General features: G+C 39.7%; 1 protein-coding gene and 1 non-coding gene across 8 annotated transcripts in view; both read left to right on the top strand.

Moving 5' to 3' along the window:
- Positions 1–2,191: 2,191 nt before the first annotated feature.
- Positions 2,192–18,516, top strand: part of HNRNPR (heterogeneous nuclear ribonucleoprotein R) — a 34,676-nt gene continuing 18,351 nt past the window's right edge. For 2 of the 7 annotated variants that reach the window (XM_043909195.1, XM_043909192.1), the window contains exons 1-5: positions 2,193–2,350; positions 5,473–5,638; positions 7,894–8,012; positions 8,577–8,684; positions 10,662–10,775. In XM_043909195.1, coding sequence (XP_043765130.1) covers positions 5,482–5,638; positions 7,894–8,012; positions 8,577–8,684; positions 10,662–10,775 — 498 coding nt within the window. In that variant the 5' untranslated portion in view covers positions 2,193–2,350; positions 5,473–5,481. Of the gene's footprint in view, positions 2,351–4,117; positions 4,204–5,469; positions 5,639–7,893; positions 8,013–8,576; positions 8,685–10,661; positions 10,776–18,516 lie in introns of all 7 variants that reach the window. The other 5 variants (XM_043909197.1, XM_043909196.1, XM_043909193.1 and 2 more) reach the window with 4 other exon arrangements.
- Positions 17,606–17,712, top strand: LOC122699045. Its single transcript, XR_006342532.1, has one exon. It is a non-coding gene; the product is annotated as a U6 spliceosomal RNA (small nuclear RNA).

Here is an 18,516-nt window from a genome sequence, read left to right as displayed (position 1 = left end):
AACAAACCACAGTTCGTGGTAACTTTCACTCTCTCACCAACAGGAATAACAGATATTTTCGTATCTCATTCCAGTTGTGGGATTTCTTGCAATACCTTCTTTTTGCTTTAAAATTTCAGTAGTTTAACTTGCTGCAAGATATTGATGTTTAAAGAAAAAGATTACTATATCACAAATGTCTTAAATAGGTATTTCCTGATTGTATTTCAACATTTCTTTTATAATGCTACGTATTTTACTTTGCTCATTTAAAAACGCAAAAGATCCATAGTTTTACCAGACTGTCAAATGGCACAAAATAGGTTAAGAACCCTCGAGTTAGAGGCAGATTTATGTGAAGCTAATAAAGTTTAAACTTCAGTCCCTTTACCATGCCCTTCCAGATTCTGTTCCTAAATTGTATTCATCATTTTGTATTATTTTTCTTAAGGATCCTAGCATATACATCTTAATTTGCATTATAAAATTATTTATAATTTATATGTATTCAAATTATATTACAAAATTATATTAATCATTTAAATTATAAAATTAGCATTTTAATTTGCATTATAATTTGCATGAGATTAAAAGATGCTTGCTCCTTGGAAGAAAAGCTATGACAAACCTAGACAGTGTATTATAAAGCCGAGACATCACTTTGCTGACAAAGATGTCTACAGTCAAAGCTATGGTTTTTCCAGTAGTCAGGTAGGGATGTGAGAGGTGAACCATAAAGAAGGCTGAGCACTGAAGAATTGACGCTTTTGCAATGTGGAGCTGGAGAAGACTCGAGAGTCCCTTGGACAGCAAGGAGATCAAACCAGTCAATCCTAAAGGAAATCAACCCTGAATATTCATCGGAAGGACTGATGCTGAAGCTCCAATACTTTGGCTACCTGATTCAGGGTCTTTGGAAAAGACCCTGATGTCCGGTAAGAGTGAAGGCAGGAGAAGGGGGCAACAGAGGATGATATGGTTGGATGGCCCCACGGACTCAATGTGTATGAGTCTGAGCAAACTCGGGCAGATGGTGGAGAGGGAAGCCTGGCTGTGTTGTAGTCCACGGGGTACACAAACAGCTGGACATGGCTTAGCTACTAAATAATAAAATTATTTGCATAAATTTCACACCGCACGCTGCAAAAGTTGGGTTCTCCATGACGTTCAGCCCAGTACCGAATGCATAGGTTTTCAACAGCTAATTTTTGGTTGATAGTTTCCGGGAAATTTAAATTATCCTTGAAGTGTATCTGGAAATCTCTGAGGCCACTGCTTGGCTTCCTTCTCGCCTGGACAGGGACTGGGCATTGGAGATGGCGAAGGAAAGGCCGTGGGATGAGAGAGGTTCGGACTAAGGCGAGGAACAGGGGACAAACAAGTAGGGGTGGAGGGTGAGAAACGTTTAGGAAAAACGGGATTTAGCCTCCTTTGGGAATTAGCTCTTATCCTTGCACGGCTCCTTTGGCTTCGTAGATGGATACACCTGCCCAATGTTCTTTTGTGAATATGAATTAGCTCCAAACCCCACGCAGAAAGGTCTCAGCTCTGTCATTTGTAGCTAACATGACTCTTGAGTAAATGCCCACTTGAGCGATTTCCCTCACATCCTGAGCTGCTCCCAACCATGTGTGGAAGGGAGCCAAGGAGGGAGTTTTCTGAGTGCTCCAAGGGATGATTTTTCTTCGCGAAGAAATTCTCCAGCAAAACAGACGAGCCAAACCCCTACAGCGTGCTCTAACTGGAGCCCAGAAAACGACCTAGAGGAGGCCTGGCCGCGTGGCGGTGGGCGTGTCCGGGGCGAACGCGGCGGCGGCGGCTACTCCAGGGAGGAGGATTAGCGCCGGTGAAGGGGCGGGAGGGCCCGCGGCCGATGGAGCCGATGCAGGGCGTAGGGGGCGGGGTTCCGGGAGCAGTCTCGCGCAGGCGGCAGACGAGAAGGGACGGGGGAGGGGGCGGGCCTCGGCCACTCTGGGCCTGCGGCGCCACAGCCTCGCCTACCACTCGCGGCTTCACCACAGACCCCTTTGTGTTCCTGCCCCCGCCCCGGAGGCGCCCCAGCCGGCGGCGCTGAGTTCCCTCATTGGCTCAGCCGACGGCTTCCGCGATTGGCTTCTGAGCCGTCCGGCGTGGGGCGCCTCTTCTCCCTGCTATTGGTCTTCTGAGCTGCTCATCAGGCCGCCGCGCGAAGTGATTGCCCGGCCGCTCAGAGTCCCTGGAAGCAGTTCCGGGAAACCCCGCGTGCTGCCGGGATCGCGTCTCGGTCCGTGACGGGGGGGGGGGGGGGTGGCGCGCGCGCCATTTCTAGTCGTTTTCAAAGCGCCTCGCGCTGGTTCTCACGGGCCCGGCCACCGGCCCCAGCTCTGCCCTGGTGAGTCTCGCGCCGGCCCGCGGGGGGAGGGGCCGGGAGCCCCGATCCGACCCTACCGGGCCCGGCCCGGACTCGGCGCCTGCTCCCCAGTTTCGTTTTCGCTCCGAGGCCCCCGGGGTGGGGGTGGGGAAGGGCTGGGGGCGGCTTCGGCCTCGGCCGGCTGCTCAGCGGAGGGCCTAGCCGCCGCCGAAGCGCTTCCTCGCCCTCGCTCGTCCTCCCCGCTCCCCCCGCCACCCGCCGCCTCCCCTCCCAGCCCAGGCCCGTGGTCCGGCCCGTCGGGCGCTCTCCGCGCGGCCTGCCGGGTCCGCAGCTCTTTTCCCGCCTCCGCCTGCCGCTCCACGCGGCCGAGTCGGCCGCTTTCAGTCCCAGTTTTAGGTAGACCCCATCGCCTCTCCCTGCCGGAGCCCCGCCTTGCTCCCCGTTCAGCCGGCCTAGCCGCGCGTGGGGTTTGTTGATGGTCAGGACCGGCATGGGCCGGGGTGGGCCGAGGGCGGGATGCCAACCCGGGTGAACCGAGCCGGGAGAAAACTTTTGTATGAAGCAGCGGCCGAGAGGCCGGTGTGTGTAGGAAAAAGCCTCCTTTTCCCCTCCCCAGTCGCCCCCCCCCCCCACCCCAGTTCTGCATGCTGCAAGTCGAGATTTGAAGGAAAAAATGACTACTAGAGGCCATGAAACTTAGGCTTCAAGCGGCGCCTGAGATATCGCAGTCTAAATGCCATAGGCGCACTCTTTTGGAAAGGCGATTCTTTTTCTTCTGCGATAGAAACCGTATTGCCAGAATTTTAAGACTCGAAGAAGCCACGGGGATCTTGAAGGGTTCAGCCCCTTCCACACTACCTGTTTCAGATTTTTTGCTGTCCTCCGGAGTCTAAATTTATGTCTCATGAGTCAGTCGTAGGATAAGGGCTTGACACTCCTAAGCCATGAGAGAACCGTTAGTTTTCATTTCATTGGATCTTTGAAAGCTGGTCTCTTAAAATGAGAAGAATTTTCACGAGATGTTCAGAAAAAAAAAAGTCAGGGAAGGGCTAGTGCCAGATTTCCCAAATCTCCCAGCAACCCTGTTTTAAATTTCTCCTTTTTGCAAAAGAAGTTTAGATCAAACAACATCAATCACATTAGTATATTTGCTGCATCCAGAAATATGGTTTGGCTGTGTGGCATTGAATTGACACAAGAGTTTTAAATGGTCTCATATGACATCAAAGTCTTTTTTTAAAATGAGCACATTAAATTTGGTTTGAAGAGAGCTTTTTCCTTGATCTGCAAGGTTTTGTTTTCTGGACTCTCTTAATAGTTGTACTTTTTTGTTAAAGTTTTCAGACAGTTTTTTGAAAATTTCAACTGATTTCGGAATCAACTTGTAGAGAACCTTTGCAATGAATGGTAGTCATAAATATTTCTGTCTTGTGCTTAATACACAACTTGTCTTTTTGCTTTACACATACTTTAAAAAATACCACCTTAACAGATGTTCATTGAACTTTTCTGTTAAAAATTTGCTTTCTTTCCGTGATTGACAGTATTCCCAGGTGCAGTACCGCAAGGGTCTTGTGATACTGAGAACTTTTGAGTTCTAATGATCTATCTTATGGTCGTAATTGAGGGTGGGTGAGCATGGAAAACAACTATATGTTCCCAAAAATATTTTGGACTTGAATGCATCTTTGTAGAAGTAGGTTGTACTAATCAGTAAACTATTCATCTTACACTATAAGTAGTTTCTTTATCAAAAGTGCCAGTTTTGAATGTTTTTGTTTTTGCCAGTTCATCAGAATTTGAGTTTTGCCTTGAGAAACATTTATCCACCCAGAGATTAACCACGGAGTCTGCCTCTATATAGACATTAGTGGGTTAGTAAGTCTTAATGTTTTGTAATCATAAGAAGTTATAATACTGTTTATCTTATTTTCAGAGTAACAGTTTGTGCATTTTCCTCTCTTCCTGCTTTCTATTACCTCCTTCTCAGTCTTCCTTTTTCATTAATTTCAACTAAATATCAGTGGCCTTTGAAGTTGTTTAAGTCAGAAAAACTGCACCTGGTGCATTTGCACAGTGTTTTGAGAAGCAGTCTGGACGTGTGGTTATCTTATGTATGGGTTTCAGTGCTTTTTAGGAAACTTGTATTTTCTTTATAGCTGTCTAGGTATCTTCAGTTTCATCAGGAAAAGTAGGCTTTTCCTTGAAATCCACCTTCATGTCTTTTATTTCAGTATTTGTTGCAATGTCTGTTCTGCTGCTTATTATCTTCATTACATTATAATTTCACCACAGACAAATGCACTTTAATCCCCTATGTTTTGAGGAGTTAGTATAGAGACTGGCCTTGTATGGTTTTATTATTTAATCTTTCTTCAGGGAGTTGATCAATTTCAGCATTACATAAAAGTTGAACACCCAAAATGATTTGGGTAGGTAAATCTGAGACATCTGACCTAAGTTTAAAAAGAAGCAACCTTAACTATAGCTCACTTTTTATTTTATGTGGACTTACAACAATCATTTAGCTTTTAAACCTGGTCATTTTTTCTTTTAAATCTGTGAATGGGAATAGCAAATTAATTTTAGAACAAAAATTAATGTCAAGCTGTGTTTTTTAAGTTAAGTGGAGAAAACCCAAACCAGCAGCATGTTGAACTAGAGACCACAGGGCGTTTATTTCACACCTATGTTGAATTTGAAGCAGAGCTAGTAAAGTTTGAAAGTCCTTGAGCCTTAAGTTGTCTGTGGGTGTTCATTCTGTTTTTAAACCAGACTTTCTAAAACTGTTTAAGAATTGAGAGCCGAGGGGCTTTTTAGGATTTTGTGGTGATCTGTTGATGAGCTCGTCAGGACACAACTGCTGCTTTTGTTAATCAGTGATTCTACCTTAAATAAATTGAAGCTTTTATCTAACCTAGTGTACATGAAGTTCCTTAAAAATGCAACACTTCCATGTACATTTCCCATGGTTTTACAGAATTCTCGCAAATTTAGGTCAGATACATCAGAAAAGCCATCAGAAATAATATTTCGATAGAGGTTATTAGCAGCATGTATACAAATTAGATAAATCATGCATTGTCCTACAAACTAGTTATTTCTGGCTTAATGTAATATAGCTCCTGAATTTTTTCCAGCAGCATAATAAAATGGCTAATCAGGTGAATGGTAATGCGGTACAGTTAAAAGAAGAGGAAGAACCAATGGATACTTCCAGTGTAAATCACACAGAACACTACAAGACACTGATAGAGGCAGGCCTCCCTCAGAAGGTGGCAGAAAGACTTGATGAAATATTTCAGACAGGTATAATATACATTTCTTGTTTCTGACTGGTTATGAAAGTGAGGGCAAACCACTTTGAATTTTATAGATTTTTTAAGGTTAAATATTACTTACTGTTTCTGATCTGTGTAGAGCTGAATGTTACTTTCCCTTCATTGAGGGCATACTGGGTTTGACTTTGATATTCTTATTTCATTATTTTGAAGCCTTAGTGTTGAATATGCAGTCTGAGTTGTTTCAGAACAGTACATCAATTTGTCTTAGATTTACCATCAATTAAAATGTGTTTCAGCATATCAAATTTTACATTTTTTTCTTAATCTAAATCAGTCGTCATTTTGCTTTTACTTTTCTACCTTTAGCTTCTTAATGTGATTGTAAAAACAGCTTAGGTCTTATTAGGTGGCATAATAAGAGGACTAGTTAGATGGTATTGTCTGAAATGATAATAAAATGTCAGACTCCTTGAGAGTTTGTGGCCTGTCCAGTTTGTAACAAACAGAAATCTACAACTCTCAGTAATTTGGAAGTGTTTGGCTTGTAACAGCTGTGTTTTTTTTTTTTTTTAAAATCTAGAATCCCATGGTTAAGTGCTTAAGCAAATTTGAACATTTTAATATGGTTGTTGTAAGTGGTTTGAAGTTCTAAAGAGGGAGAGAAATATATATACCATTAGAGAGCATTGTTCATAAATAAATGTGTTCTCCCCCTTTGGGGCCATTAGATGGAAACGTTCTTCCTCTGTGTTTTGTGTGCCTGTCCAGATTTTGGGAGAGAAAATGGAATTGTCTCACAAACTGTGTCTTAAGTACTGTAGTAACAAATACCTAGTTTTTTGTCCTTATTTATTTATTTATTTTTAAATCCGAGAAGCTCAAGCTAAAGCTCATTTAGACACTAAAATGTCTTCTCAGACTGACTCCTGGGTGATGGTCCCTTTGAAAATCAGTGCTCAGGAACTTTCTTTGATGTTCTGCCATAGAGAATTGGCAGTGATCCGCTTAGAGATGCTCTCTTGTAGAGTGTTTTGTTATTGATAAGAGGTTGATGGCTTGGGTGTAGGGTTGGATTGACAGAATGGATTGATGGGTATCCTGAGTTGTGACTTTGGGTGGTGATATGGAATAGTCAGGTAAGGAAATGCCAATTATTTTGGCATGCTCATTTTGAGCTCTTAAATCATGACTTTTTTTTTTTTAAGTAACTTTGCAAGTGTTATTATTTATTATGGAATAAAGTTCTTTTTGGCTTTACCAAAATGGAGTCACTTTTGATGTTAGTTCATATGGACTTGGGGCTTTTAATCTGCCAAATATTTCCATTTTACTTTGGATCAGTTCTGAAATATATTCAGAAATATAAAATTTAACAGACTTAAATTATATTTAAACATAGTAGATGTTCTGTGTGCAGTTAAATATACTATATGTATATATAGAATGCAGTGCATATATTTTCTGTATACTTTGCTTGTAAGTCCATAGTAAAGTCCTTTTAATGCCATTTGAAAAAAAAATTGTCATTGTTGACTGTTGTTAATGCTACAGCATCTTTTAAAATCTCAGCGTGACACTTGTGAAGAACAAAAAATGCCTTAAAATATGACTTTTCGGAATTGATTAGTCAAGCTGCACTTGCATTTATAGGAAAAATTTAAAATTTAATGTGAAATATGCCTTTCCACATTCTGACTGCAGCAAAGTAGATGCTAAAAACAAATGAAATTTCATTCTATCTTTGGTGCTAAGGAGGGAAAGCCTTTGACACTTTTTGGAGAGTGGGAAGAATTATTTAGCAAAAATAATTCATTTTTTCCCCCACTTCTTGGGTGGTTAGCAACAACTCCAGCAGTCCATATAATTTGAAGATTGATCCTTGGGAAATAGTGTTTTGTTTTTTTTTTTAAACCACTCTAACATAATCAGAACTTATTATTTTAATGCTTATTCTGTAGTACAGTGTGTATGTACATCAGATTTAACTTCCAAGATTTAAACATTTTGCAGAGTGGGAAATGGGGTTAGAATTTTTTTTTTGTGGGATGTGGGGATTGAAATTTATGTTTATAGGTGTTAACATTGTGTCTTCTGTTTTCATATTTGTACTCTTGATCTTTCTATATAGTATTTGTATAGCTGACCTATATGCGTATAGTTGAATGAAAGTGTAGTTAGTGATAGTATTGAATATAGCAATTTTTGATGGAACATTGATAGCACAGTTTAGACTATCCTCTTTGTTGCAATAATGTTACCCGTTTTCAATTTAATTTTTAGGATTGGTAGCTTATGTCGATCTTGATGAAAGAGCAATTGATGCTCTCAGGGAATTTAATGAAGAAGGAGCTCTGTCTGTACTACAGCAGTTCAAGGAAAGTGACTTATCACATGTTCAGGTAAGGACATTATCCAGAAAAGTCTTTGGACAGCTAATGATCTGAAATTATTTTACTGTTACTTTTTTTCCTGTGGATAAGTGGTATTTTTTTTTTAAGTGGTATTTTTTATTTGTGACTACTTCTGCTTCTTTAAAAAAATTAGCTTTAAAAAATTTACATGGCAAAAAGTTTTCAGAAATGCAAGTGTAAAGTAAAAGTCTCCCACTTCTTGTGACATTTTTGGATTATGTGAAACTGTTTTGTTATCTTAGAGGGAAATAGTGTAGATAGGAATAGTTTCAGGACATCTGGCAAAAATAGCCCAGATGCCTTTAAATGTCAGCAAATGGAAGACTATTTTGCCAGTGCTGAAGGTAAGCTCCCCAGAGGTCTTACATGTCTTAAGTGCTATCAGTTCCAGTCTCTGGCACATAGCAACCACTCATCAAGTATTTGTTGAGTTAATAAATGAGTAAATATTTTGTTTAAATTCTGTTCTTCTGAAATTTAGATTTAATTGTATATTTGACCCTTCAGCAATTCCTGATAATTCTTTTTCATTGAATTACTTGGCTGTTCTAGAACAAAAGTGCATTTTTATGTGGAGTTATGAAGACCTACAGGCAAAGGGAGAAACAGGGGAGCAAGGTGCAAGAGTCCACAAAGGGACCTGATGAAGCAAAGATCAAGGTAAAACTTGACTTGGGTAGTTGTAATGAAGTTAAATGTAATTATGAGATCCAATGCTCTAGAAATATTTATTTCTTAGGGTGGGTCAGGTCTTGGTGGTGGGACGAGGGATCTTCCTTGCATGATGTGCGGTCTTGCGTTGCGGTGCAAGGGCTTCTCTGCAGTTGCAGTGCTCTGACATAGAGTGCATAATGCCTGGAACGTAGGGAGATCAGTATAACTATGAGCCATTATTGTTACTGTTATTATTATTTAGATAAACTGAAAGGAAAATACAGGGCCTTTAGTGTATCCTAAAGGAGATCAGTCCTGGGTGTTCATTGGAGGGACTGACGTTGAAGTTGAAACTCCAATACTTTGGCCACCTGATGCGAAGAGCTGACTCATTTGAAAAGACCCTGATGCTGGGAAAGATTGAGGGCAGGAGGAGAAGGGGACGACAGAGGATGAGATGGTTGGATGGCATCACCAACTTGATGGACATGGTTTTGGGTAGATTCCAGGAGTTGGTGATGGACAGGGAGGCCTGGTGTGCTGCGGTTCATGGGGTCGCAAAGAGTCAGACACGACTGAGCAATTGAACTAAACTGAACTGAGTGAACCACATACTTTAGTTAAATGGATATTGATGTTTTGCTGTAGTGATAGACTTTTCAATTCGAAATAGTTAATGTTGAAGTTTGTACAGTTCCATCATGTTTTAGACAAGAAATTCAACTTAAAATTTTTACCCCTTTGTACCTTTTTTTCCTCATGTGGAAAATGGCACACTTCCATTCTTATATCTTAATAATGGGTGAGAACTTTATTTGCTATAATGGTTATTTTTTTTTTTTTTAACTTACTTCTGTTCATAGAATAGGTCTAGGTTATTTCCCTAAAACTGGCTATCTGCTCTTGAGAAGGTGCATATTGTATATGTAATATGTGTATACTACATATTATACAAGTAATGGATAATATACATGTTTTGTGTCAATGGTAGAAGAATGGAGGGTCTAAGATAACTGTAATCCCAGGGCTATCTAGAGGTATTTTTTAAAACTATTGAACTTGATGTCATCTAAAATTTCTCGATGCTCTAACATTCTGTGGTTTTTTAAAACCTGAAGTGTAAAATCCTCCCATTCCTAGATAGATTGCCTTTCTTTTTTTCCATTATGTCATTGTTCTGTAGGCCTTTCATATGAACATAAACCCTTAAGGGCAAAGACAGTATCATCTTTTCTATGATTCCTCTTAATACCTCATATGATGTTGTGAGGAAGGTTGGAAATGAGGAAACAGTTTATTTTTTGAAACCTGAGAGTATATTCATTTGGTAATTGCCAAGTATTTTGAGTCTGTGCTGTATGAGAAATGGTCTGGTTCTTATGAAGCTTATGGTATAGGAGTACAAAACAACAGAATCAAACAAAATAAAGTTTAAATTATTTGAGTACAATAGAAAGAGTAGGATGATATGAGAAATAGTAAATGAAAGTAGCTGCCCAAAAGACCTAGGACTTCTGATTTCTTCTTGTTTTTAAGGATAGAGAACATTTTATTTGAATGACTTGTGGATGTAAGTATGGTATGTAAAGGGAACAAATAAGGGAAAAATCTGATGTAGAGGGGATACAAAAGGAGGCATACTGTGGTATGTAAGTATGAACAGATAGCTTGGGGTCAGCTTATGTTGAAGTGTTAGTAATCCTTCCCCCTGTTTTTCTTTTCTCATTAAAAAAGATGATGTGTGCTCAGAGACTTAATTTGCCTACAACTCTCCATTAAATGTCTGGAAAGGAGAAGTAAAAGTCTATGTGTGTGAGAAGAACCAGTGTGAATTCTGTGATTTTTTTTTTTCTTTTTTTCCCCCTTGACTAAAATACTAAAATACTGGGGTACCTTTTGGAAAAGATTTATATTTTGATTTGTGTGTGTATTTGTGTGATATTTAACACTCAGATACTAGCAGTTGTGTATAATTATCTTTAGGCCTTACTTGAAAGGACCGGTTACACCTTGGACGTAACCACAGGACAGAGGAAGTATGGCGGTCCCCCCCCAGACAGTGTGTACTCTGGCGTGCAACCTGGAATCGGAACGGAAGTAAGTGTTCTTCAGCCTTTGGCTGAAATCTTTCCACTTTGTAAATATTTCTGTCTATTGTATGATGGGAAAAATAACTTCCATATTTTTCAAAGGGTAGCCATAACTTTTGTTTTGGTATCCATTTGTATTTTGCTGTCATCATAAGTAGGGATAACCCTGTGAATGGTGGATACCTGAACGCTTTGTAAAGGAAGGTATAGAGTTCTTGGAACTGGTAGCTAGAACCATGCAGCTCGCGGCATGCCATTTTAGGTCCTTGGGATGAGGTTGTTAAGGAGAAACAATTGCTTTATTCTGTTTTTCTTTTATGTCAAAATGGTGCTTGTCATCTCTCCTTGACCCTCCCCTCTCTGTGTTTACAGAGAGATTTATTGAAGGGAATGGGTTGCACATGGGAAGGGTGTAGAATCAAATAAAAGGTTGAGCACGTTGGTCTATACTTGAAAGAAGGAGTCCCTTCTCCATCTGTGTGTTCATGAGGGTTTCTTCATATGCCTTTATGTTAGACTATTCTAATCCTTTAAATGGAGAACACTGAATGCCAGAAGATAAGTCCTATTGTTGCAGGTACCTTTTCTGATTTGATGTCTCCATTGTCTTTTTAGTGCCTAGCATAATGCCAGGAGTATAGTAGGACAGATAATTGGTGGTTATGGTTTGTTTTCTTTGACTACTGTAATCATGACTTCATAACTTAAAATTAGATTAAATGATAATCTTACAGGATTTTCTTTAAAGCAGAGTGAAGGGGGTAGGTCCTTAAGTGATGGTGTCAGTTAAAATATTTAGGTGGTATCATTATGTATCTCCTACTTATTCGAATTTTAAAAAATTCTAAAACTTTATTCAAACGTTATCAATGACACCCTTCTGAGTGCTGAAATTTAACTTTTGAGGTAGCCCAAAGCACAGATTGTTATTTCTAGTTTGTGAGTATGTAAATAAAGACATCACCATTTAATGTAACTTTTCAGATCTATATCAGAGCTAATTTTAATTATGGTCTCTGTATGTAAATGTACATTTATTGGTGGTTGTTCCCTGAGCTGCTTTTAAGCATTATTATAGTTAGTATTCTGTTTCTTAATATTTAACATTATTAAAAGGACTCTAGGCCTTTTTATGATACCTGAATCAGGTACATATGCTTGTTTTTGAATTTCAAAAAAACTACTGTAAATTACTTGCTGCTATATAATTATTGATAGAGTTGGGATTGGGACTCTAAGCCATCTACATTCCTTTTAGGAGAAAGTGTCATTGAAACATAATATACTCACAGTTGTCCTCTCATTAATTCCCTGACACCATACTTTAACTTTAATGTTCTACTTATGTTGTGAAGTGAAATGAAGTCACCCAGTCGTGTCCAACTCTTTGCGACCCCATGGACTGTAGCCTAACAGGATCCTCCATCCATGGGATTTTCCAGGCAAGAATACTGGAGTGGGTTGCCATTTCCTTCTCCAGGGGATCTTTCCGACCCAGGGATCGAACCCGGGTCTCCCGCATTGTAGGCAGCCGCTTTACAGTCTGAGCCACCAGGGAAGTCCACTTATGTTGTGAACCCTTTCAAATCTACATTTATATTTCATTTTTAAAGAATATGGAGGGACTTTCCTGGTACTCCAGTGTAAGTTAAGACTCTGTGGTCCCAGTGCAGGGGCACGGGTTCAACCCCTGGTTGGGGAACTGGGATTCTTCATGCCACGTGGTGTGGCCAAAAGAATAATAAACAATATGGAAATATAACTCAGCTTTCTTACAGGGACTCCTGTACTATATGTATTTTTTTTCTAATGGTTTTAAATTTGCACCTAAGCCCTCATGTAAAGTGAATAAAAAATGGAATTGTTCCTTTGCCTTTTTCTTGTTCCTGAGACAAGTTGAAACACCTCCAAGAGGGAAATACATTTTGAAAAAGTTACCTATAGTATACCATTCATCATGTGATATCCTTATTAATTATTATTTCACTTTCTTAGTCTTGTTTCTTTGACTAGTTATAAAATCCTTAGAAATAAAAGTTGTGTCATACAGTTTTGTTCTTCACAGTGCCCAATATAGCCTACTGTAAAATTGGTTGTATCTATTTTGTAATTAATCGAAATAAATTTTGTTAGCCTGTTAGGTAGGTTCATTAATGAGCTCTTCAATGGAGACTTGTTTTATCTTGGCTCTTTGTAGATAAGGGACTGGTGTGCTGCAGTCCATGGGGTCGCAAAGAGTCTGACACTACTGAGCGACTGAACTGAACTGATGTAGACAGGGAGGGATTTGCTAGTACTTTTAAGATTTCACTGGAAGTTCTTCATTTAATAAACTGTTCTGAGGACCCAGTTAAAAACAAATCATATTTTAAATGTAAAATTTGTTTCAGTTCAATTCAGTTCAGTCACTCAGTCGTGTACGACTTTTTGTCACCCCATGGACTGCAGCACGCCAGGCTTTCCTTTCCATCACCAACTTCCGGGAGCTTGCTCAAACTCATGTCCATTGAGTTGGTGACGCCATCCAACCATCTCATCCTCTGTTGTCCCCTTCTCCTGCCTTCAGTCTTTCCCAGCATCAGGGTCTTTTCTAATGAGTCAGTTCTTCACATCAGTTGACCTAAGTTAGAGTTTCAGCTTCAGTGTCTGTCCTTCCAATGAATATTCAGGACTGATTTCCTTTAGGGTTGACTAGTTTGATCTTCTTGCAGATTTTATATTTCACTCCCTCTGTAGAAGAGAGATGTGTTTTTCTCTATGTTAGTTATATGCAGCAGAAATGGTTGCAGCAAAAATCCCTATATGAGATCAGCAGCCTAAGGCACTCCCGTCAAGCAATTTGGTGCAACAAAATTGCAGTATAAAAGTTTGGATTCCTCCCTTAAGTTCACATTTCATGAGATTTGTTTGGCCCATAGTTGTTGAAGATTAAAGTTTTGAAAATTAGGAGTGTTTTAATATATTGGGTTGATGATAGATTTAGTAAAGTGATTGGTTTTAATTGATATCACTTTTGATGCTCCAAGGTTTGGGGTTTTGTTCCTCTATGGTTCATTGCAGTTACTAAAAATTACTATTAGCTCTTGATTGAGAAAGTTGAAATTAGGGTCAGTGCCTCATACTGACAGTTTTGAAAGTAAGTTACGAGAAGAGAATGAAGTTTTATCTTTGGAAAAAATCTACTGTAAATTAACCGTATGGTGAATACTCATTAATGGACCTTGTTGCTAAGCATTGACCTTGAGATGAGAAATATACAAGAATGAGAATACCAAGTTTGAAAAGTATTTTTTTTATTGTGCCTTGGCTCTCACACCTAGTATGGCTATAGTATTTTTGTATCCTTTTTTCCCTTTTTATTCCAGTTTTATTGAGAAATACTTGACATACAGCACTAAATAAGTTTAAGGTGTACAGCTTAATGGTTTGACTTACATGGTCATGAAGTGATGACCACACTAAGTTTAGTAGGCATCCATCACCTCATCAAATTAAATGGAAAAAAATAATGATTTTTCCTTGTGATGAGAACTCAGGATTTACTGTTAGCAACTTTCTTATATAACATAGAGCAGTGTTAGTTATATTTATCATGTGGTACATTGTATCCCTAGTTATAACTGGAGGTTTGTAGCTTTCTTTAATTACTTTCATCCAGATCCTTCTCCTGCCAACCCCACCTCCGGTCACCACAAATTGATCTCTGTTTGTATGAGTTTGTTTTCTGTTTGGTTTTGAAGTTCAGTTGACCTTCAACACTGTTAGTTCCAGGTGCGCAGCGTGGTGATGTGATATTCCTGTGGTTCCAGAACGATCACCATACATCTAGTTACTGCGGGTCACAGTGCCTGTCTGTTCTTCAGCTGGTTTTGTAAAACTCTGTTTCATTGACATAAATGTAATCTCCATGCAGATCATGTCTCTATATTGATAATAAGCTCTGTATATTGGATTTAACTCTTTGTTTTATTAGCTAGTTGAAATGTTAAAAAGAAACAGGGTGTTTAACAGACCTATAAGTATATGACTTTGTAGCATCTGATTTGCATTATATATAAAGAAAAGCTGCTGTGTTTGCAAAAATAGTAAGTAGAAGCTGGATAGTGGAGCAACCGCTGTAGATAATCAGAAGCACTGTGGAGCTGCCTGGTTACTTCCATTGATTCCTTCCAGAGCCTTCGGGGCTTCCTCTGTTACTGTTGGAGTAATCAGTGGGTAGACAGCAGCCAAAACTTGTTCAAAACCTTAATGTCTAATGAGTAAAGGGAGAACAGTTGTTCAGGTATTCACTGGATTCTATTGGTTCTGGTGGGGAGGGTTAACCTGCACATGACTGAGTGTTTACTCTGGACAGCTCATATGGAGCCAGAATGGCTCAGGGACCAACACAGTAATAAAAGGAAAACATTTATGTTACATTTCAGTTCATTAAAAACTGAGCTTAAAAAACTTTAAAAAGAGGGATGCTTAGTTAGTTTTTGAATACCATGTATTTTCAGCCTTTTAAAGTTCTTTTAAAGTCCTTAGTTAAACTGATCTTGAAATGAGACCATCTCCTGTTTCTCAAGCAAATCAGTGTTTTTGGCCTGTTTCTTCATGGACCCCAGTGATTATAACATTGGGCATAGGTTTGTTGATGTTTCTTTTATTTTTGTTTATATGTTTATTTTTGTCCATGCCATGTGCGGCATATGGGATCTTAGTTCCCTGAGCAAGGATCAAACCCTTGCCCCTTGCAGTGGAAGTGCAGAGTGCTAACCACTGGACTGCCAGAAAATTCCTTGATATTTCTTTTAAAATAGAACAGTATTCTTATGAAAAAGCTGCAATGTCAGGTGGACTTCTAACATTCATATGATCATGTAGAGTACAAGAAGCTTACTGTTATGAATTCTTTCTAATCAATCAATTGCTTTTCCTGAAAATACAGATCTTTTCAAGTATGCTTAATGAAGTTAACCTGAATGGTTCTGAAAATATACACATGTGTTAAGAAAGTGGTAGAATAGTCTGACACTTAGATTCCTCATTTAGCTGTGTTCAACTGTGTATTTTTCAAATATTTGTTTGTTTTTTGTCTGTACCAGGTCTTAGTTGAAGCACACAGGATCTTCCTTGCAGCGTATAGGCTTTTCTTCAGTTGTGCACAGGCTCCATCCAGAGAGCTGACTCAGTAGTTGCTGCATGTGGTCTTGGGGAGCTTAGTTCCCTGACAGGGGATCAAACCCATGTCCCCTGCATTGGAAGGCGGATTCTGTTTTGTTTTTTTTTTTGGAAGGCGGATTCTTAACCAGCAGGGAAGTCCCTCAAGAGTCTTCTCATAGTGCCACTGTATGTGCTGTCTTTGCTTTTGCATGCATTTGTAATGGGTAGGGAGAGAATACGGATGGTGAATGGTGTAATTATGAAGCATCACTGCATTATAATAGAAATGATATAAAGCTGAGTTTACTTCCCAGAACAGTTTTAAAATATTCAAATAACAAATATTCTCAAATACAAAGATATTCTAACCAGGCTAGACTTAGGTGTGGCCAGAGCCTAGCAACACTAAAAAATACGTTTCAGAATTAATGCCAATTACTCTTGTGTTCACAACAAACTGTTTAAAATTCTTAAAGAGATGGGAATACCAGACCCCCTGACCTGCCTCTTGAGAAATCTGTATGCATTTCAAGAAGCAACAGTTAGAACTGGACATGGAACAACAGACTGGTTCCAAATTGAGAAAGGAGTACATCAAGGCTGTATATTGTCTCCCTGCTTGTTTAACTTATATGCAGAGTACATCTTGAGAAATGTTGGGCTGGATGAAGCACAAGCTAGAATCAAGATTGCCAGGAGAAATATCAGTAACCTCAGATATGCAGATGACACCACATTTATGGCAGAAAGTGAAGAAGAACTAAAGACCCTCTTGATGAAAGTGAAAGAGGAGAGTGAAAATTTGGCTTAAAACTCAACATTCAGAAAACTAAGATCATGGCATCCAGTCCCATCACTTCATGGCAAATAGATGGGGAAACAATGGGAACAGTGACAGACTTTATTTTGGGGGGCTTCAAAATCACTGTAGATGGTGACTGCAGCCATGAAATTAAAAGACGCTTGCTCCTTGGAAGAAAAGCTATGACCAACCTAGATAGCATATTGAAAAGCAGAGACATTACTTTGCCAACAAAAGTCTGTCTAGTCAAAGCTTTGGTTTTTCCAGTAGTCATAGATGGATGTGAAAGTTGGATTATAAAGAAAGCTGAGGGTTGAAGAATTGATACTTTTGAACTGTGGTGTTGGAGAAGATTCTTGAGAGTCCCTTGGACTGTAGGGAGATCCAACCAGTCCATCCTCAGGGAAATAGTCCTGAATATTCATTGGAAGGACGGATGCTGAAGCTGAAACTCTAATACTTTGCCCACCTGATGTGAAAAACTGGCTCCTTGGAAAAGACCCTGATGCTGGGGAAGATTGAAGACAGGAGGAGAAGGGGACAACAGAGGATGAGATGGTTGGATGGCATCACCAACTCAATGGACTTGAGTTTGAGTAAGCTCCGGAGGTTGGTGATGGACATGGAGGCCTGGCATGCTGCAGTCCATGGGGTCTCAAAGAATCGGACACAACTGAGCGACTGAACTAAACTACTCTTGTGTATTTTTTGTCTCAGGATGCCTTTTATCAGTAGGTTTTTTTTTTTTTTTTTTTTTTAAGTGCTGTGCCCTGTTAATCAGTGCTAATATATAGAGTTGTGAATGCTATAGGGTGAATGCAGTAGGGTGAGACTAATGAGAAGGGGTCAGATTCTGGATAACTTGAGTGTATATTTTAAGAAGATTTATTGTGCTCGCTTCGGCAGCACATATACTAAAATTGGAATGATACAGAGAAGATTAGCATGGCCCCTGTGCAAGGATGACACGCAAATTCGTGAAGCGTTCCATATTTTTGTTTATAATAGCCAGGACATGGAAGCAACCTAGATGCCCATCAGCAGATGAATGGATAAGGAAGCTGTGGTACATATACACCATGGAATATTACTCAGCCGTTAAAAAGAATTCATTTGAATCAGTTCTAATGAGATGGATGAAACTGGAGCCCCTTATACAGAGTGAAGTAAGCCAGAAAGATAACATTACAGCATACTAACACATGTATATGGAATTTAGAAAGATGGTAACGATAACCCTATATGCAAAACAGAAAAAGAGACACAGAAGTACAGAACAGACTTTTGAACTCTGCAGGAGAAGGTGAGGGTGGGATGTTTCAAAAGAACAGCATGTATACTATCTATGGTGAAACAGATCACCAGCCCAGGTGGGATGCGTGAGACAAGTGCTTGGGCCTGGTGCACTGGGAAGACCCAGAGGAATCGGGTGGAGAGGGAGGTGGGAGGGGGGATCGGGATGGGGAATACGTGTAACTCTATGGCTGATTCATATCAATGTATGACAAAACCCACTGAAGTGTTGTGAAGTAATTAGCCTCCAACTAATAAAAAAAAAAAAGTTTTATTGATAAGCTGGATACAGATATGAGAGAAAGGAGCAGAGCATGGCTTTAAGTCCTAGGACCTGAGCAGTTACAAGGATGTAGTTGCCACTTATTAAAATGAGAAAGGCTGTAAAGAAGAGCAAATTAGCAGGATTGAAAGGCAGTAGTTGAGTTTTGGACATGTATGAATTAGAGGTCTCTTAGTCATCCACATGGAGCTGTTGAGTGAGCTGTTGCTTATGTGAGCCTGGAGT

Source organism: Cervus elaphus, chromosome 8 (assembly GCF_910594005.1).
Source record: "Cervus elaphus chromosome 8, mCerEla1.1, whole genome shotgun sequence".
NCBI classification, from domain to species: domain Eukaryota; kingdom Metazoa; phylum Chordata; class Mammalia; order Artiodactyla; family Cervidae; genus Cervus; species Cervus elaphus.
This window is presented reverse-complemented; position numbering and strand designations above follow the sequence as displayed.